The 22,729-nt window shown below is 39.4% G+C and overlaps 1 protein-coding gene across 1 annotated transcript in view; it reads left to right on the forward strand.

Annotated features, from left to right (window-relative positions):
* The window catches only part of LOC134664331 (uncharacterized), a 395,099-nt gene that overhangs the window by 349,819 nt on the left and 22,551 nt on the right, over positions 1-22,729 (forward strand). The window contains exons 3-9 of the mRNA XM_063520904.1: positions 6,022-6,140; positions 18,284-19,075; positions 19,155-19,295; positions 19,645-19,769; positions 20,080-20,208; positions 20,667-20,835; positions 21,342-21,505. Of these exons, the coding sequence (XP_063376974.1) occupies positions 6,022-6,140; positions 18,284-19,075; positions 19,155-19,295; positions 19,645-19,769; positions 20,080-20,208; positions 20,667-20,835; positions 21,342-21,505 (1,639 nt within the window). The remainder of the gene's footprint in view (positions 1-6,021; positions 6,141-18,283; positions 19,076-19,154; positions 19,296-19,644; positions 19,770-20,079; positions 20,209-20,666; positions 20,836-21,341; positions 21,506-22,729) is intronic.

Below are 22,729 nucleotides of genomic sequence, written 5' to 3' on the forward strand. Positions count from 1 at the left end.
TGGTCGAATTTCAAAAATCGGTCCCCTGATTCGAACTTTAACTAAGATACGTCAAAAATTTGCTAGCGTTCTAGACCGTTTGCGATGTAGACTAATTGCGATTTAGGCAAAACAACACACTAGTCATTTTGCGTTATAGACCATCTGCGGATAACCCGTCTCAAAGCTGTCCCGTTCTCGAGAACGTTCTCAAGAACAGCACTCTAAGCCTTTGACGACATTATTACCTATATAAAAACCTATACCTACCTACCTACCACCTACCTACCTAAATACCTACCTATATATTTGTGTAAAAATGTCCTATAATATGTATTTATTTATTTATATATTTTTTTTTATTGACTGTCTGTATCGTATACCAGTTTCTGACTAAGGTAATAAAAGTAAGTAACTAAGTATAGAATATGCTCCACGAAGCATACAATTATTTCAACCCTATACTTTGTTATGAAATTGGATCAACGATATTTCGTATACACGTCTATTGTGTGGCAATCGGATACCTTACTTGATTAACGAATTAATTACGTGTACCGTCGCCATCAGATATATCGGAGCGGCCGAGGTGCTCTCAAATATCTGAACACGTCTCTATTGTCAAGGAGTTAGAATGCGTGTTCAGATATTTTGAGGACCTTGGCCGTTCCTATATATCTGATGACGACTGTACTATTGGTGTAGGTGGTCTATAGAGACCGAACACCGAAGTCGCATACACACTGGGCTATAACCGCGAAAATCGAAGTTCGCAACTTGCGGGCATTTTTCTCTGTCACGCCTTCATTGGAGTAAAAGAGAAAGATCCCCGCAATTTGCGAATTTCGGTTTTCGCGGTAGCCCCTCTGTTGCTGATCAAGTCAGTAAATCCAGTTTAGGGCCACTTGCACCATTTCACTAACCCGGGATTAACCGGTTAGGTAAATATGGAGTTACCATGGTTACCAGTACAATTTGACACACGGTTAGCGGTTTAACCGCGTAACCCCGGGTTAGTGGGATGGTGCAAGTGGCCCTTAGTGAATAAGCGACGTTGTTGGCCCGAACTGAACATTGACGACATTAAATAGGGTGACTAATATAGTTGTTGGCCACTACATAGTAATTGGCCACTCTTAAGAGCCCTTCAACGTGCACACTAGCGCCACAGCTAAATAATCGGGATTATTTTTAACGAAATATATTGAAAAAAGGGGGCCGCTACGGACTGTATTGTGTATTTAAGTACCTTTTGAATACATCAGACTAGTTTTTATGTTGCTGGATTTGTCAATCTATGCGTCCAAAGTTAAAACGGCCGTTTTTGTTTTGAGTTCCTAGATCGACGAAACCAGCAACATAAAAACTAGTTTGATGTATTCGAAAGGTACTTAAATACACAATACAGTCCGTAGCGGCCCCCTGTTTTCAATATCTTTCGTTAAATATAAATAATCCCGATTATTTAGCTGTGGCGCTAGTGTGCACGTTGAAGGGCTCTTAACAATAATATTGTTTCTTTCTGAACATTGACGACATTAAATAGGGTGACTGATATAGTTGTTGGCCACTACATAGTAATTGGCCACTCTTAAAAATAATATTGTTTCTTTCTGATTTGTTATAGTCCGTTTTTTTTAGCATTAGAAAGAACTTCGCAGAAGTTCGCTTGTGGTTCTAAATCTGGCACTTTTAGCGGTAACTATTTATAAAATAATAAATAAATAAATAAATAAATATTTTAGGACATTCTTACACAGATTGACTAAGTCCCACAGTAAGCTCAAGAAGGCTTGTGTTGTGGGTACTCAGACAACGATATATATAATATACAAATACATACTATTTATAAAATAATAAATAAATAAATAAATAAATAAATATTTTAGGACATTCTTACACAGATTGACTAAGTCCCACAGTAAGCTCAAGAAGGCTTGTGTTGTGGGTACTCAGACAACGATATATATAATATACAAATACATACTTAAATACATAGAAAACACCCATGACTCAGGAACAAATATCTGTATCATCATACAAATAAATGCCCTTACTGGGATTCGAACCCAGGACCATCGGCTTCGCAGGCAGGGTCAACTATTTGAAGTAAATTATATGTATTGACCATGCTACATTAGATAATTCCATAATTATTAACAATTAACGAGCCTGATAAAAACTGCACGCTTGCTTCTGCGGAGTTCTTTCTAATGCTAAAAAAACGAACTATAGGAGTGGCCAATTACTATGTAGTGGCCAATAACTATAGCAGTCACTCTACACAGACAAAACAATTGATGGTACTAGCAGAAGTTATGTATTTAAAACTTCTCATCGCTCTAATTTATTTGCCGCTACAATGTCTAACAACAAAAACTACAGACACATATTTGTCAGAGTTAGACCAAGATAAGTCGGCAACTATTTTGGTCCATGTGCTGTTTTAAATGTCAAATCGCACTGCGTTTGCTATCAAAATCGTTGCAGACTTTTCTTACAATTAGTCTAACTCTACATCTACATGTTCATGTCAAGTTTCATGTGTTCTTACCGAAGGTCGCTTTAAAATGAGAGCGTTAACTTGGATTATATTATGTATAAAAAAAAATCATACATTTTGGCTGATCCATTCTCTATGGGAGAATTTTTTTTTTCCCGATTTCTGGGTTGGTCTCTTAGTAAAAGTTGCTCAGAATAATCCCAAAACCTCCTTGGCAACGGGAATGCGGTTATTTTTTAGCCACCGTGTATATGTCGGCGGCTAGGTTCGTGTTACTCTTAAGCAAGGATTAGCCAAGTGCGAGGAAGCTACATTGTAGCTATATTTAGACGGGGCGAGTCATATAACGAAGTTAGCCAGTCTTTATTAAGTTGTATGAGGGCAGGAGCGCGACGACATAATAAATATATACTAATCCAATTAAAACACTACGTATCCCGAGGAAGTTGGCGAGATCTAAGGCAATTACTTGTCTTTACTTCGGAGAAGGTTTTCTCGCTGAATAAGTTCAGTAAAATCACCCAACTATGGCAACTATAGTCCAGTACCTACTGCAAATATGGCACAGTATAAGTAATAGTATTATGACTAAGGTCCACTAGTTCAACGCGTAATTAAGTATCAGTAGGGTAATTCGCCAGTAACTGGCCACCGGCCAATAGCTGGCCACCCTAAAAAAAACGAGTTCTATTCTATTTTAGTATAAGGTTTCAATAACTGGTCAGCCTTCAATAATTATAATTAGCCACCTTATACTAAAATTAATTCTGTTTATAGGTGAATAGAATTCATTTTTAGTTTAGGGTGGCCAGCTACTAGCACCTGTTAGTTACTGACGAATTACCTACCCTACCCACCCTACCTACTCGTACCAATCGTCGAAAGACCAGACACCAGAAATGGTATTGTCTAGGTTCTTTCTTTCATTCACGAATATCTTTTGTCTTCTAAGTGCGGCTTTCAAATAATAATCATTCCTGAAATCATATTGGAGTTAATTTTGAAACATATAGCTGTGACTGGGAGCTTTTGAACTTGTTGTGGACTAAATTTGAGTAGTTTGACGTTCGTTAAAAAGCGAAGTAAAAATATTGTATTGGCTGATTAAATAAATCTTACAACTAAAACAAATGTAAAAACATCTCATACAGAATCAGCCAATGTTTTTCCCTCAAAGATGTTTTTTATACTATAAACCCATGGATTAAGTTTTATACTATAGGTATCGTTTCTTTCACGTATTGCGGTCTCCATTTTGAACAGATTTACTTACCTAAGAGTTCTTTCACAGATTTTACCTAGGTACATAAGTTTAAAACGGTACAGTGCGTAAGTACTGTAAGGGCATGATGCGTGTCTAAAAAGTTTATAAATTTACCAGAAAATTGGTGCTCCTCATTTTTTATCTGGCACGTATAAAAGCTTAAAATTTCAAAAGCATTTTTCATGTACTATAAGTTCGTATGGTTAGTAAAACAGGAAGTGACAAGAATAAAACAACGTTTCAAACCCGCTTGCTAAGTACTACACAAGGACAAAGCCCCGAGACGGTTGCAAGTCCTCAACTCCTTAATGCCCGAACATTCAGGTCGGATCGACGCCGTCGATTTAAGGGGCAACCTGGTCACAATGACCTTCGATCTTTGTCCTACAATTTTTTTATGTTTTATGGCATATCATATTGACTTAGGGTCGGTTGCACCAAACCGTCTGTAACAGTTAAAGCGTTCGCTAAATTTATTTTTATGGGAAATTTCATACTACCGTGCTGATTGACGTTAATCAGTCTGTTAAATGTGGTTGGTGCAACTGGGCCTTAATAAGGTAATACTCCAGTAACTGTCATCACCCTAAACTAAAAATGAATTCTATTCACCTATAAAAAGAATTCATTTTAGTATAAAGTAGCTAGATATTGAAGGCTGGCCAAAGTTATTGAAATCTTATACTAAAATAAATTTTGTTTATCGGTGAATAGAATTCATTTAGAGTTTAGAGTGGCCAGTTATTGGCCGGTGGCCAGTTACCGGCGAATTATTTACTTCAACACTCACTATCGTTGTGACACATGGCATTTAACTTTAACTGTTTCAGCAAAAAAATATATTTCGATATAACTTTTGTACAAATGAATAAGTATATATGAAGTTACGCGTTTCTGAACTAAACAAATTATAACTAACGAAAATGCGGACAAACAATACATTATGACTTAAAACTTTTTGGGAAACAATAGAGACCCCCAACGGGGAACTAGGGTTGCCAACTTTTTTTTGGTGGAATATAGTATTTTCCAGAATAGGTAAGGCATCAAAAATATAGTACATTACAAAAAAATATAGTACTTTTAGATAGAATGCTAAACATGAGTGTAGTATACGTTTAATCGGAAATATAGTATTTTAGCGTACTATATATTTTTCCAAAAGTATATAGTAAAGAGAGCCAAAATATAGTACAATACTATATAATATAGTACGGTTGGCAACCCTAGTTGGAACGCATGGTGCCCCTTAACAGCGGAGCCCTTTAAATGGAAACAAAGTATCCGACGGCTCAAGTTTTATTACTAAGTTGAGTAAGTTGGCGCAAGTTGGCCCACATTCACCGTCCATCCTCATTTGCAGATCTGAACTCCAAAGTTATTAACAGACGTAATTTCCAGAAGCTATTACTCATTTTAGACTAACGGGCGTCGGTGCGACGTTTTGTTCGGGATAACTCCAAAAATGACTGATTCTCGTAGGAACTTTTCCCATTGCTAACGCTCTATTAAAATATAATATTTTCTTTATATTCATATTTTAACCTAAAAATAAACGTTTCATAAAACCTTATTGTACTTTATGAAGTTATAAAGTATGAATTTGTTCTTTCTGACCATACTCTGACGGGTGAATATGTAGGTTATACTAAAACAACTTTTATTAGGTATTCAAGTTTCCGAGTTTGGCGCTTTAGTAAAAATTGTTCAGTACCTACCGACATATTCACTTCTTAAACTATGGTCAGCTACTTTAATTTTTTATAATCCAAACGGACTATACATAATATTATCCCTTACATGCACGTTTGATGGCTCCTCTACATGGGCCAGCGCCTGCCACTGCAAGGGACACATTTATGCGTTAGAGCAGCGGTCGGCAACCTTTTAGCAAGGGCCAAATAGTAGTTTCCGAAGTTAACGTGGGCCGCACTTAGTTAATATTTATGACATTGTCGTTTGCCAATATTACATACAAAATAGCCAGGGAAGCTCGCAGGCCGCAAGGGAGAAGTTCACGGGCCGCATGCGGCCTTGTTTCCGACCGCTGCGTTAGAGGGAGCAAGTGATATTGCTATCTCATTCTACCGCATGGCTGCGTCCCTTGGAGTGGCCGGCGCTGGCCCATCGTGTAGAGGAGCCATGATAATTATAAACTCTACCGTTTCTCGCGCTCATACACCATCCTAAACTCAACTGTTTTAATTGGTGCCGTGACCAGGATTTAGCAATCCTTGTAAATGGTAAATTAAACTGGTTTATTTGTTGTTCGCAGGGATTTCACGCTGCTCCTGAAGCCGGACACGAGCTCGGTGTTCGCGGAGGGCGCCCAGTTCCACTCGTCGGCCGGCCCGCTCGACTACACGGCGCAGGTCTACACGGGCAAGCTGGAAGGTGCGTGAAAACGAACACTGCTAAGGGTCGGTTGCACAAAACCGTCTGTCACCGTTTTAGCGTTCGTTAAATTAAGCCGTATGGAAAGTTTCATAGTTCTCTGTTGATTGACGTTGATCGGTCTCTAATTGTGGTTAGTGCAACTGGCCCTAAGTGTGGCCACTGGCGTCGCGTGAACTAATCTAGCAGTCATCGCAGTCGCATTTGCGGGGCGTTTTCTTTCAATGTGTATTAGGAAGGTAGGCTCCTACCTACATAATAAATAGTTATATCAATTGCAAACGAGCGATGGAGAGAGCTTCGCTCGGAGTCTCTCTCAGGGAATCGAATCCGGAACGAGGTTATACGAATAGTTCAGCGAATTAGCAAGCTGAAGTGGCAGTCGGCACGCCAAATATGCGGGAGAACCGGTGGCCGTTAGGGGAAACTTGTTTTTGTGCATTTTGTGTACAGTATGATTGCATACGCAGTGTCTGACACCATTGACACCCTGTAAATAAATTGGGCGGGAAATTGGACAAACTATATTTGATGTTTTTTACCTAATATAATCGGGATAGATAAAACTAAACTGGGCATTGACCTGTGAAAACTTTATCCCACTCTCGTAGAAAACCCCATCTAGCTTCTCCGTAACTAAAATGGCGACGCCTCAAGTCCGTTAAAGTAAAAGTTTGGATATACTTGATCGTCCGACCACTCCAATACCCGTTGCGCAAAGACGCGACTGTCCTGAACGAGCCATTCGGAAGTTTGTCAACCGTCTCCGGGAGCGATATTCGAATCGGCTCAGCGCTTCACCTCAACCGGACCAGTATAAATTTGGCCAGGAGATCCGTAAAAGTTCTATTATAAGCTTGATTATGATTAGTGAGGACCTAGAGACGCCTGAAAATTAAGGCCGTCGATCTTTTGTTTAAGTATGTACATTTATGATGATGATGTGCTTATCGCATACTCGCACTCAGCCTATTAGACTTGGACCTGAATGTTACTGTCTCGGCCGCATTCCCACACTATCTATTTCGTCTTCTTATTTACCTTCAGAACAGATGAACAAGTAAGTTTGCGCGTTTCTCCGCTCTAATCCATTTTCTAATTCATATTTGACCACTAAGTGCCAGTTGCACCAACCACATTTGACAGACTGATCATCGTCAGCCGGCGCGCCCCGCGCCTTTACTATGAAACTTTCCATACATAAAAATTTAGCGAACTCTTTAACGTTCGTAACAGTTTGGTGCAACCGACCCTTAATATAGTGTTGCTACTGCTAATTAGGTTCACGATGGTTTATCTTGTTTCCGATTACACAATTAGTGTTTCAAAGGAGTAGATAGTAGTGATAGTACACAACCAAAGCGGAATACCAACCCAACAAAATTGGATTGCATTTACACTCGTGCCTGGCCACTCTTGATAAACTGGAGCTGCTCCACGGAGTATTTACTAGAACGTCTGAGGGTTATTGTGTCCGTTAAATAACGACCGGCGAACGAGAGCTCTGCAAATCCGGCTTAGTCTATACAATGCTATTTTGACCACGCAGCCAGTGTCCTAAAGGATCGTTCTTTGTGAAACTGCCCGTGGTGTGGCCAGATTAACAGAATATGACTTATACGCGGGCAAGCCAAATTTGTCAGTAGAAAAAGTAGCGAAACTCAAGTATGGGAGATCGATCCTTCGTAGGTACCTAAATTTTTTGCCGCATTTTTCTACTGACAAAGATGACTTGCCAGACAATAGAATGCGTAGCTTTGAAAGCTCAGTTCAAAAAGTAGCTTTTGTTTTAAATGGTCACAAATTCTCAAAGCCGTTAAAAAGGCTCGGTAAACTCAAATCTGTTTTATTTGATTTCGATGTGAGATCGGATAATTATATTGAATTAAATTGGAAGAAATTTTCATCGGACTCGCGAGCTGTCCATATTTACTATAGGCCACTTGCTCCATTTACTAATCCGGGGATAACCGGTTAAACCTAGAGTTACCATGGTTACCAGTACAATTTGACACGGGTTAACGGTTTAGCCGGTTAATCCAAGGTTAGTGGGATGGTGCAAGTGGCGCTAAAGAGAATAAAATGATTACCCACTAACACAATAATACTCTTAGGCCTGAGTTACACTTGTAAGTTTTACTTACGTAAGTAGGGACACGGCTATACTACAGAATGAGAGATGAATATCGTTATCTCATTCTAACAAATAGCTTTGTCCCTACTTACGTAAGTAAAACTTACAAGTGTAACTCAGGCCTTAGGCCAGTGCTGTTCAGAAGTCACTACCTACGAATTCAAATATTCAATAGGCTTAACGCGCCGAACATCGAAATAATTCCATCTGAACATAGACAGGCTTACGACAATAAGCCCATCTTTAAACTATTGGCTTTTTGGCAATGTGCGAACGTGCTTCTTCTACGCGAACTAAAACAAAGATGCGCTCCATGTGGCAAAATGTAAAGTTCGTAGGTAAAGCGGCGAGACATCAATATCCTTCCTCACCAGCGTACCTTTTTTTACGTTAGGAAAATGAGTTCACGCATCAATTTTGCCAGACTGTTAACCCATTTTGAAAGCCAAGTTAGATTTGACTTGCCGATGAATATGTTAGACGCGCCGAGGCAGATATTATTTGACATGTGTGTACAGTGGTATCTGTCTAATAACTATGTAATGTGTCCCTTTGACGATCATCAATATGCGCAATCAATAATAACAATAACACAAGCAGATTATGGAAAATATAAACAAAGCAAGGAAAACCTGTTACGGGAATAATTTATAAGCAAAATTGTACAAATTTTCATCCGTAATGAATCGGTGCAACATATCACGTCAGCTGCAGAGTTCCCACGGCCGACTAACGTCAGTTTACTTGAAAATAATACTCCATCGATGCTAATCAAAGATGGTTCTATTGTTACAGGTTTGTTTACCGCCGTTCGTAACCTTTCGTTAATTATAGTCGGATTATGAGGACAGGCAGTACAATTAGGGATGTGCTGTTCCCGGTATTATTACCGAGAAAATTTCTGTAACTCGAACGGCTTCGAGTTCGCTATCGAGGATATATGAATCTAAGAGAGGTACATTAAGTTTAAGATTATTCTAATGTTTTCCTAAAAAGACATATATATATCTATAGTACGCCATTTAATTATTATTTAATAGTATTTTAAATTAATTTCTTGAAACCCTTTCACTATGAAGCATCATCAAAAAATCATTTAGACCCGTTTAAAATAAAATATTTTAAAGGGATGTAAGTACCTACTACGTCTAAGTAGACGTGTTAACAACACAAAATACATTGTTGTAGAGAAAAATATCGAGGAGTGTCCCTTTCTATGGTAATTTGTAAGGAAAGTGTATTTCTCATTTCTCTTATTAGGTAAGTGTAGTGTCAACAAAACACAATTTTGAATTATCTATGTTGTTATACTTCAGTGTCTCCTTATATGGGAACATTCCGGGAACGTTCCCGCATCCCATCACTAAGTGCACAATTAAAGCGATACACGGACACGAAGATAGCAACACAATGAAAAGAATTCACATAATCACATCACCGCATCTGATAAACATTAGTTATGCAACTTGGCTGACTGCGAGCAGGGTTGTCGCTCTGAATAATCTAGGGCAGTATAAGAAAATGCTAAAGTAACTCTGTCGATCTGTCTGCCTGTTACTTCTTCACGCTTAAACCGATTTAGATGAAAATTGTTTTGGTTTGCGATAGTTTCAGATCCGACGAAGGACACAGTATAATTATTATCAATCGTGATCATCATGCCACTACGACAAAGCTATATAATCTATAAATTGTCATAACGAATGTAAAATACAACAAAAAAAAAATAAAAAACATAATAAAATAATACAAATGCAACTAAGATGAACGTTTAATCCTGGACTAGTCAAATAATTAAATTGATTCGTATCCCAAATACGTCAAATTGGTTAACCCCTTTGGTCTTCAGAAAGCACCACCAAACATCGAGAACTGATTCGAAAAGGCTATTGTGTTAATAGATTGCCAATTAAACTTGGCTTTTACAATGGCCAACGTTGTTACGTACTATTTTCTCATTATTGAAAGCGCTTTGTGGCAACCCTAGTTAGGAACTATTAACAAAAGCCAGTCACGTATCCCGCGGCTCGTTTGCACCAATTCATTCGCCCTTCTACCACTAGTCTTTATTTAAAAGAGAAGATCTTGCTAGGAAACTACAGCCTTTTAAGCCCTTTTTTATACGGAGAGTCGACGCAACTTCACACGATTGAAATGTAGACCTTCACTTATAAACTATGTATAACTTACTGTAATATGAGCCGCAAAAGCCCAGGTCGATGGCATTTCATACATTGAAAGGGACGTCCGACCCGATGTCAGGCTGATAGGGATTGGGGATGGGTCCAATGGGTCCGTAATAATGGAATTGTAGTCAAAACAAAGCGTATTTGCTTAAAATATACTCGTAATTGCACGAAGCAGGTACTTAAAGAAATGTGTAACGCGACGCACTGATAACATAGTTAGGAGCGAGCGTTTAAATATTTATATGAAATCTGTTTTTCGCACCTATTACAATCATAAAACGATAAAAGTCAAACGTAGGGGCATAGCTATGGTTAATATACATCAAAATATGTAAAAATGTTTTCCATAATGTCAATATCCAAAGAGGAAAATGGGGACTACGTTTGTACGGAGAAGCGGCTGGAGGTACGCGTTGAAATTGTGGACCATAGTTTGAAGGTTGTACCACGGGACCATAGTTTGAAGGTTGTAACACGGGACCATAGTGGATGGTTTTACGGTACAATGCATCTGTAAAACTCTAAAAAAACTCAATGTTTTGCATTTAGTAGTGGATGAATTTAACTGAAAACATAGCATGTTCCTTGTTAGGAAATACCCCGCATACCCATTCATTTATGATGAGGTGTATGAGCGCTGGTGGCCTAGCGGTGAGAGCGTGCGACTTGCCATCTGGAGGTCGCGGGTTCAAACCCCGGCTCGTAAGCGGCTCGCAATGAGTTTTTCGGAACTTATGTACAAAATATCATTTGATATTTACCAGTCGCTTTTCGGTGAAGGAAAACATCGTGAGGAAACCGGACTAATCCCAATAAGGCCTAGTTTACCCTCTGGGTTGGAAGGTCAGATGGCAGTCGCTTTCGTAAAAACTAGTGCCTACGTCAAATCATGGGATTAGTTGTCAAGTGGACCCCAGGCTCTCATGAGCCGTGGCGAAATGCCGGGATAACGCGAGGAAGAAGACGCATTAATTTATAGTAATAATATTACAGTTTCCCTTTGTTATTTTAATGTTGACCGTACTTACTCCTATTTATTAGATCCATTGTTCTGTAATGCCGGGTTTAAACGGGGAAGTTATAACGAGGAAGCTAGTTAAGGGGGTAAACTGCTAGTTGGAATTAATTTGCACTTTTTCTTTTATAACTAGAATGCGGTGGCAATTAGGCACACATGTTGCATATATAATGCTCGAGAAACGTTCAATGCAGCGCTATTTACTTGAATATCACAAGGTTTTTATAGAGCCAAGGTTTTAATTGATAATTTGCAAACTTACTTTGTTTAATGATGCTTGAATTAATTGCCGTTGTAAAATCGGACTATAAGGCGTTATTAGTAGCAACTTCTATAAGTACGGTGGCGTTTGATACATAATTGGGTGAATCAACTTTTAGAACACTGATTTTGTGTCCCTAGACTCCCGAGCAAAAAAAATCGATATTTCAAAAACCATGTCGATTTTCTTACTTTTTTGATTACATAGGCATTATTAGATCCATAAATATTTAATTAACACAAGAGTCAAGAACGGATGTGAAGCTGCCGTACACGCCGCTCGGTCGTTCTTGAGTCGTCCGGACTGTGAAGTGTTCTTGAAAATAGATGTTAAAAACGCGTTTAATTCGATTAACCGTGGTGCCCTCCTAACAGAAATAAAAGAAAATCTTCCAGATTTATACGCGTATTTATGGCAATGTTACGGGGCACCTACGAAACTACTCTTTGGTGATAGAACCATTTTGTCAAGCACAGGTTGTCAACAAGGTGACCCTCTTGGACCGGCGATTTTCAGTCTAGCAATTCAGCCGATAATTTCAAATTTAAATTCTAAATTTAATCTTTGGTATTTAGACGACGGCTCCCTCGGCGGAGACGCCGCTACAGTCCTACAGGATTTAAAATTTATAATTGACAAGTTTTCAGACATAGACCTCTCCTTAAATTTTTCAAAATGTGAAATTTTCATACCTAGTCACCTTCCAACAGAAAGAAAATCCGAAATACTTACAAACTTTAACGCCATCCTGCCCAACCTCTCTGTTCATTCCAATTCATCTCTTACACTTCTAGGTTCGCCAATTTTCGACGAAGCCATCAACCCTGTTATTAATTGCAAATTAAATCTGTTTAACTGCACATCCAATCTGTTATTCGAAATTAATCCCCACATGGCCCTTTACATCATCCGTTTTTGCCTTTTCACTCCAAAATTTATGTATTTACTTCGATCCTGTCCGATATGGAAATACCCCGCCATACTTTCATCAATTGACAACAGTCTCCAAACCACTCTATCTAAGATTTTAAATGTTAATTTTGACCTCAGATCATGGACCCAGGCGGTTCTCCCTGTTCGATTTGGTGGCCTGGGTGTTCGCTCCTCGACCAGCGTCGCCTTGCCTGCCTTCTTGTCTTCCGCTTACTGTTCGCTGTCTCTCGTCGGTAAAATCTTAAATCTCCCTCAGATTTCCGGCGCTGAGATAGCGAGCTTGGCGGAGGCTGAGACCGCTTGGTGTGACAAGTGCCCAGGGGTAACCGTCCCGGCCACAAAACATGTCCAGAGAGCCTGGGATATCCCCGGCCTTAAAGCCACTCACGCGTCTCTCATACAAAATAGTCTGGACGACTCAGATCGCGCCCGCCTATTAGCTGTCTCTAGTTACGAATCGGGTCACTGGCTGAACGCCTTACCGTCACGCAATATTGGAACTGTTTTAGAAAAAAACACGCTGAGAATATCAGTTTGCCTGCGAATTGGGGCCAAAATATGCTCCGCCCATACCTGTGCTTGCGGCAAGGACGTGGACCAGCTGGGTCGACATGGCCTCTCTTGCATTAAAAGCGCCGGCCGCTTATATCGCCACGGCACCATTAATGATTTGGTTCGGCGGTCGCTTGCTACCGTCTCTGTGCCTGCTACTTTAGAACCCTCAGGTATGGCGAGAGACGATGGTAAGCGACCGGACGGAGCCACACTGGTGCCGTGGAGACTGGGTAGGCCTTTGGTGTGGGACGCGACATGCGTAGACACCTTTGCGCAGTCCCACATCCAGGCTACCCGGGCACAAGCTGGCGCTGCTGCCGACCAGGCCCAACTACTCAAGCGCCGCAAATACTCATCCTTACTGCAGGATTATGAGTTTGCGGCGCTTGCAGTGGAAACAATGGGTCCTTGGTCGGCGGACATGAAAACTTTCATGGGGGACCTGTCGGCACGGCTGGTCGACGCCTCGGGGGACCGTAGGGCTGGTGCTTACCTCTCCCAGCGCATATCGCTGGCAATACAGAGAGGTAACGCAGCCAGCGTTATGGGCTCAATGCCGCAGGCAGAGATTTTAGAAGGTGTATTCTCTTTATAACTTCTTTTTATTTTCATATATTTTATTATTATATTTTAGTTTTTATATAATATTATAAGTATTAGTTTAATTTTTAAGTAGTTATATTTTAATTTTAGTTTAGTTTTTAAATCTTTAATTTATAGTTAGTTTTAATGATATTGTAAAGTATTAGTTTTTAATCTGCAATAAATAATTAACACATTAAAATTACCAACTTGATCAGATATAAGTTACATTTAGTACGGTAACGCAGCAGAAAATAGGCAAAATTTATGTGTCCCTGATTTTTGTATGGGAGAAAACTTTTTTCTGCTGCGTTACCGTACAAAATGAAATGTAACTTTTATCTTATCAAGTTGTTAATTTTAATGTGTTAATTAAATACTTATGGATCTAATAATGCCCGTGTAAACAAAAAAGTAAAAATATCCACATGGTTTTAGAAAAATCGTTTTTTCTTTCCTAAGGAGTCTAGGCACACGAAATCAAGTGTTCTAAAAGTTGATTCACCCAATTACTATAGAATTTACTCGCTCTCAATTTCTCAATTTACTTCATATTTTCTAATGCCTCTGGGTTGGAAGATCAGATGGCAGTCGCTTTCGTAAAAACTAGTGCCTACGTCAAATCATGGGATTAGTTGTCAAGCGGACCCCAGGCTCTTATGAGCCGTGGCGAAATGCCGGGATAACGCGAGGAAGAAGACTTCATATTTTCTAATGCTAAGGAATGGAATGCGCGCCCGTTGTCTTTGTGGGTACCTATTCCCAAGGCAAAAATTAATTGGAATATTATCGAACCAGTAATCTTTGGCTTTATCGTCATTTCCAATCAAGTGAAATTGTGTCGCTTAACTTCAAACTCGGGTATTTATAGCCTTTGTTGTGACAATAAATGATTTATCTATCTATCTATCAATCCATTTGACCCTCTCAGAAAATATTTACACTATTATCTTTTCTAAATACCAAAATCGCAGAATATGATAGATGGATTAACCCGAGTTTTAAGTTAAACGACTCAATCGTACTTGTGGGTGCCAGAGGGCCTACCGCGAACACCGAAGTTGGCAATTCCCTTCCCTTTCCTTTTACTCCATTTATGGCGTAATAATGGTGTTAGAGAAATATGTAGTAAGCCCTCAGTTGTACCTATTCAGAATTACCGAACTTTCTTAAGGGGCCCACTGATTAACAGTCCGCCGGACGGTATAGGCCTGTCAGTTGTTCGGAACGGTCAAAATTTTGTTCTAACTGACAGGCCGATACCGTCCGGCGGACTGTTAATCAGTGGGCCTCTTAAGGCAGTCGCGTAAAATTCACAAAAGTTTGAAAAAATATTGAGAATATGTTGTACAGTCATCAGCAATAGTATCTTACACAACTAGGGCCGCAAAAATATGTGACACGTTCTTATTTGGAGCGCAATAAGAGCGCGTCATATATTTTTGCGGCCCTAGTTGTGTAAGATACTATTGCTGATGACTGTACAACCTGCTATATATATATAGTTTGGTTTGTTTAAAGCTTTTACGACTAGAAGTTTTTAAGTTTTCTGCACAAAATGTACACGTGGATAGCTGTGTCATAGCACAAATATGGCCGTGCTGGTGTCGTGCCGTGTGACGTGGCAATGGCGTGGCGGCCAGCTGTCACTTGGCTGTCAGGCCTGTTCCAGATACGGCAATTGCCGCAATGTTGAAGTTGTATATAATAGTTTTAGTTTCAATTTTATGTTTTAGGTATAGTTCTAGTTTTTAATTAGTTTAGTAAATCATAGCATAACCGCCTCGTCGTCGAACGGCGTACGCCTGGGTTACAACGGAAGAACAGCGCTGGCTTTGCCAGCAACATGCTGAGTCGTGACCCTTTTATGGCATTTTTCACTAAATGTTATACATTGTATATTTGTCAACATGTTTTTGTCATCTGTGTTTGTTTGTCATAAATAAATGTATTTCTATTATTTCTATTCTATATACCTACATGGAAGAGAACTACTTTCAACTAAAAATTCCAATAAATGGTATTGTATATAATTATGTATATTTATATTCATTTACTATGTTCATTTTTGTGTCAGTCAATTGATTGCGAGTCAGTAAAAAAAATATGTTAATAAATAGCCATTCATTTTATTTTGCACATTTTTACCGTTTATTTAACGGCGTGATGTAAATTTTTATAGAATTTATCCCGTTGCAAAATATCTGGAGAATCAGTCGTAAACTCCCGTTTTGGCACTTTCCAATTAAGCTTTTTATTTGAGCCTTTCATAAATTGAACGACGGGGCTCGGAAATTAAATTGTTTCCTCAAACCGGTCTATAGCCGCGAACTGGGTTTCTTTTAATTAAAATTAAAAGTTCAGCTACCTACTGCAAAATTAGAAAAACTATTTAGGTGTGCTAAATTTGTAGGGATAGCATTTATTCTTTTAGACAAATCTTTTAACGGTATCGTCTTGGGTCGTCCCATTCGTTTTGCGTCAAGTTCTTAAATTAGTCTTATTCTACTTTCGTCACTCATTCTACATTGAAAGCCACCGACGATTGTGACGAATGTAGAAAGGGTGACGAAAGCAGAATAGGGCTAATTTAAGAACTTGACGAAAAACGAATGGGACGACCCAAGACGATACCCTTTTAACAATTGCTCATAATTAGGTACTTTTATATATAGTCATCTAAAATTACAGTGTCCTATTCAAAACATTTTAATAGTACACAGTAATACAGTATCGATTTGTCTGTAATGAATCCTCTTGTTAACTCTAATGGCCAGAAGACTTTGGCTGTTTTATAATTGATGGATTATAAGTGATCTTAGGGGTCATCCATTAATTACATCACACGTTTAGGGGGAGGGAGGGGGCAAGAAAATGTGAGATATTGTGACATGGGGGAGGGGGGAGACACAAACTTTGTGACGTCACTTTAACTTCATCAGTAACCGAAAATTTATTTAAATTATTTTATTCGCTGTACATTTAAATAACAAGTTTTTAAAACGATAATCGTTTTTATTCGTTTAATTTTCTTTCCTAAGCAGTTTTGGGTTATAAAATTACTAATATTTATAGCGTCAAAAATATTTTGATAAAATATTAATAATACTTAGGTACTTACTTAATTCGATTTGGCGATTTCGTAGAAAAAATGTGACGTCACACTAGGGGGGAGGGGTTTGCCAAATGTCACCAAGTGTGACAAGGAGGGGGGAGGGGTCAAAAAACCTAGAAATTCGTGTGACGTAATTAATGGATGACCCCTTAAGTCAGTTATATAAATTTCCCAAATTGCCGAAATTACCAATTAAACACGATCCCAGTAAACTTCAACAGTCTGTGACTAACTTAATAAAACAGAATTATATGCCGAGACCCATCTGGCTTCCGGAGACAAAGTTAATTTTGATGAAATTAATTCAAAAGTTTAATTGAGTAAATGCTCCTTAAAGTTTCTTATTGGTTACTTTCCGTGTCCGTATAAACACTTTTCGGTTTAACCGCGGCCGTAATCGTTCTACTTTTAAATGTGCACCCTGTTCAGACACTTGACCCGTTTTTATTCGGTCAACGACTTATAAAAATATGCGCAATTTACGTATTTTTGTACGTATTTACCCTATTTTGTACGTATTTATATGATGTATTTACTGAGGAGCCTCGTGAGCCTCGTCCTGTCATGTGCAAGCTGCGTATGACCGTTTACATACCTCGTTTATTTTAATCTGGTTTCAGCGAGGCGTTCCGCGAGGCTTAGAAGTGCCCGCTCCGAGCCGAAAATCCAAGAAGACATTAAACCTCATTAAAACCGTTTCTTAGATATCCCGCCTCTTACAAGGGCTTTCAAGAGAGCTTGTTTAACATTTAGTTGATTTTTTTCTTTTATCAGGGAATGAATGAAGGGGGAATAGGAAGGTGCGGTAGTAATTACCGTTATTTATGGGCGGTTTCTATCCCTCGACTGCGACTGCAGGCTGTGATTTTATTCATTCAGATGCCCGAGGCTCTTTGCACCTCGAATTAGTTTTCATAAAATATCGCCTGCCCCAAGTGTCCCAGGCCCGTTTGTATTTCAAAGGTTGTTTCGGAATAGTGAACGGTCGCCCACCAATTTAATTAATCATGGACAAATAATGTTTAGCTATTCCTTTTGGGAACTACGAACTACGTTAAATATAATTTGGAGTTACCTATTGAGTTAGTATGCCTACTCACAGCAGTCACAGCTACACGCCTACGTGAGCTTGTATTTATCTTTGAAGTATGTGACTAAATAATATGTGTGGGAGGATAATTCGATATAGGTACCTAGCTATCATGAGATGATAGAGTTAGTCTTGAGTGAAAGCGAATTGCCTGCTAATCTATCCGTGTTTGAATTACAGTAAGGAGAAATATTTGCATGATTATCTTTTACGTTATCCATTTGTGTGAAATCGTCCACTGACATTTATTAATGTTTTATTCCAGATGATGACACGTCGGAGGTATACGGCGTGATCACGGCGGACGGGCTGTTCGACGGCACCATCTGGACGGCCACCGAGGAGTACTACGTGGAGCCTCTCTCCCGGTACGACGCCTCGCACCCCTCCATGCACAGCGTGGTGTACCGCCGCTCCGACGTAGACCACCCCAACGACGGCCAGCCCGCGCCCTGCGCCTCGCACCAACTACACCTCAAAAGACTACACGGAAGCCAAGCTGAACTATTCAACCTAACTCTAGATGACTCCCTCAACAACACGGAAGACTTAAACAAAGAAATACATAGACGCAAAAAACGATGGCTTCCAGAAGACGAGATGCAAGACGACGAACCTAAGAAAAATCCCGAATTACCATTAGACTTAGACGTTCCTTACACTAGTAACAGCGATTTCGAAAAATTAAGTACGAGAAAGCCGAAAATTAAAATCGATAAGAGTAACCTCATTACTAAAGTCCGGCTCGATTCTGAGGAAACGAGACCGTCGAAGCCAAAGACGCACGTCGAAGTGATAAAGACGAAAGCCGGGGTCGTAACGGTTAGTAAGGATATTGTTAAGAAGGAGCCCGTAGGATATACAGTCTTGAGTGGAAATGGAAGCGACGATGGTAGACACGTCAACAAACGAGCAACTGTCGATCCCAGGAAGACCACTTGTCTAGTCTATTTGCAAGCTGATCACATGTTCTATCAAAGATATGGATCTGAAGAAGCTTGTATAGAAGTCATGACTCGCCATGTACAGAAAGTCAACGCCATTTATAAAGTCACAGGTTAGAAAATGAAATTTACTTTGTATTACTTTCACTAAGATCCCTGAGCATGCAAACATAATGTTATTGCCTTTTACAGACTTCAACCAAGACGGCAAGCCAGACAACATCACGTTTATGATCAAACGGATAAAGGTACACACGCTAGACGCTATGAAGGACCCCGCCTACAGGTTTCCCAACAACTACGGTGTTGAGAAATACTTGGAACTTTTCTCAGGTACGTTCTATTTGCATTTCTCGTTATCTAAAGTGAAATTTATGACATGATATTGATAAAACATTTTGAAGGACTTCAATTTAATCAAATAAGTTTTTCAGATTTTAATGTTGAGTATTTTAGACATTTGAAAAACACGTAAATACTTTCTAAAGTACTTAGTCCAGCGTTTGAAACTAGTAACTTTACTGTTTGTAAACAAGAAAAATCGAGAACTTTTAAAATTTTACTTTGGAATCCATCGAATTCAATTAAATAAAAAGTTGTTGCCTATGCCTATTTACCTTCCTAAACTAATAAACACTTACCATAGAAGAAAAATAACGTTGATAATGATTATTATTTTCAGAGGAAGACTACGACGCGTTTTGTTTAGCGTACATGTTTACGTACCGAGACTTTGAAATGGGTACTTTGGGTCTAGCGTGGACTGGTGACCTTAAAAACGCAGGCGGAGTCTGCGAAAAGAATGGGGTAAGATCAGTTATTCCGTTATTTAGCAGATGTGTGTGAAAGAGATGATAATTACACATAGGTACATTTGTCATGCAAAACAAAACATTCGTCTCTTTCTATCGTCAGTTTATAGACCCGTATTTACTTATTAAGCCGTTTACACAGCATACGAGTATCTCGAAGAGAATACCTCGGGGATAGTTAGCGTCCGTGATCAACTGCTTCGTTCACCACCAGGCAGGAGTCGTCGCAAACCGGCCGCCATTTTAGAAATACTTACTTATTTTTCTACACCATTGTTTTTCTATAATAACCAATGTGTTTGCAGCATTACCGGGGCAGCATGAAGTCCCTAAACACGGGCATAGTGACATTGCTGAACTACGGCAAGCACGTGCCGCCGGCCGTCTCGCACGTCACGCTCGCGCACGAGATAGGACACAACTTCGGCTCGCCGGTGAGTACTATTAAATGTCATAAAATTGCACTCAAGACTAATTAAAATGGGTACGAAGTACATATGTATGTTTTACAAACTAACCCGTTTCCAGTGCTCTCGGTTATGTGTTTGATATGTGATAGTGTTCGGTTTCGTATGTGATAGTGCTAGGCAAATTTTACACGACCATAGTTGATAAGTCAGGTACATTCCAACTTCGATTGAACTGCATTACTAGATTCATAGATGGATAACCTATTAAGCGAAAATCTTCCACAAAATTATTGTCAAGCAAGCATGCAAGCAAGAGGTTTTTAGGACGCCATGTCACGTACGAAATGACAATCTAAATTCAATTCTAAATCTAAAAGATCAAGCTCAATGTCGTTTTCGGTAGCAAACTATTAACTCTGTAGCTCCAGGACCTTCATCAGTTGGACTTTGCAGTAGAACTAGGATGGTATTTTTCATTCCAGCACGACCCAGAGGTGTGCACCCCGTTCGGGGACGACGGGAACTATATCATGTTCGCTCGAGCGACCAGCGGGGACCGTAAGAACAACAATAAGTTTTCGCCGTGCTCGCTCAGGGCCATTGATCCCGTGCTGAACAACAAGGCACGATCGCCTAAAGGATGTTTCACAGGTTAGTTCAACTTATTTTTAATTTAAATGTGATCAAACCTGAAATAGACATCGATTTATCCCATTTGCATTTTGTAACTGCTGCTCCAATGCCACGACGCAAAATAAATACTTAGAATCAAAATTTAACTTAGAATAAAAAGTTTTTTTAGGCCTTGGTATCCGGTTGACCCGACGCTTATAGCGTCACGTTTTATAGAAATTTCTTCTTCCCATACAACGTGACGCTGTCAGTAAAAAAATACGTAAAGGGGCCCACTGATTAACAGTCCGCCGGACGGTAACGGCCTGTCAGTTAGAACAAAATTATGACAGTTCCGAACAACTGACAGGCTGATACCGTCCGGCGCGGCGGACTGGTAATCAGTGGTCATATGAATATGCGTGGGGACTGTAGCTCAAACCAACCAACATGTATAATGTGCGGAGGCCGTGCCAAGTGGTCGGACGGATTGTTATTTGATAAAATATTGTAAATATGTTGTTAACAACAAATTTTCTCGTCAGAACCCCAACCAGCGATCTGCGGCAACGGCGTCGTGGAAGAGGGCGAGGAGTGCGACTGCGGCTGGGCCTCGGAGTGTACTGACGTGTGCTGCCGGCCTCAAGCGGCCAGGCCTCATTACAAACCCTGCACACTTACAGAACACAGCGTGTGCAGCCCTAGTCAGGTGAGCCACTTGATTATGTTGTTGTTATTGAGTGTAATGTGTAAGGCAGTGATTGACAAAATTACAGCAAAAATAACCCTGTCACGTCTGAATTTAACGAATTTTGTTCTTCCACTTTGCTTCTCTGTTTTAAATTTCTTGTAAAGTAAAGTAAAGTAAAGTAAAAATTTATTTGTGGAACACAGGTACAGTTAAGGTGTTATATATGGGTCGTTCTACCGTTTCGTGCCGATTTGGTGTCCGAGCCCACATCAAGCCTTAAAATTATAATTTTTTACATGTGGTTATTTTTAAAAGGTATGTTTATGTGGTACGGAAAATGCGCCAGTTTTGGAATTTAGCTAAACCTAATGATCTATTAAATAAAAATTAAAAACATGCGAAAAATTCATTTCCCTCGACATAAAATGGCGTACCATTGGGTTCAAAAATTTAAAAACACTATTATTTGCAGATAATCCCTACTTTCCATTATTGTTTATAAATAGGCAAATAATCAGTATTATAATGGTACATGGTACGTATTTTTAAAGTTAAATTATCATAGAGAGAACGCACTTTTTAATTTTGTCACGCGAAAGACTTCATTTTCGCTCTAAAAAATTGCCACTCATGCCAAATCTAAACGCGCCTTTATTCACGAATACCTGTGATTGCTACGTGTTTCTACTACCTTAGTCTACCGCAATACGTCAACGAAGGAGGTTTCGCGCTCTTGATTTACGAGTAATTTTGGTTCTCCTCACCGGAAAGGCACTTTGTCACGGTTACTAGTCATTTCCATCCATTAAGTAATTTGGTGCTATATATTGTAAAAAAAAATCACCTTGTTAATAATCGGTTAGCATTTTGGCATATCTTCATTACTTTTACTTGATGACATTCTAGCCTTAAAGACGATAAAGAAATTTAAAAAAACCGTTGAAAGTTCATTCCACTCCAATTCATTCCTCTCCATTTCTCCCAATATTTTCGGGTGAAGGAAATGAACCAGTTTGGAAGGAAATGAACAATAATTTTGTATGACAGATGTGATACCTTTTTATGTTTTTAGCCCACAGCCCAAGAGTTATATGCACACATAGGCTCTCAAATCATAACTCTCATGTTTTGAAACGTATGTATGTCGCATTCTTTCGACTTCGTTAGACCGTTTGACAGAGTTTCAGGGTATAGGTTCTTTCTTACCTATACCCGACACTATGTCATGGGAATCCTGTTGGT

This window comes from Cydia fagiglandana, chromosome 5 (assembly GCF_963556715.1).
Source record: "Cydia fagiglandana chromosome 5, ilCydFagi1.1, whole genome shotgun sequence".
NCBI classification, from domain to species: domain Eukaryota; kingdom Metazoa; phylum Arthropoda; class Insecta; order Lepidoptera; family Tortricidae; genus Cydia; species Cydia fagiglandana.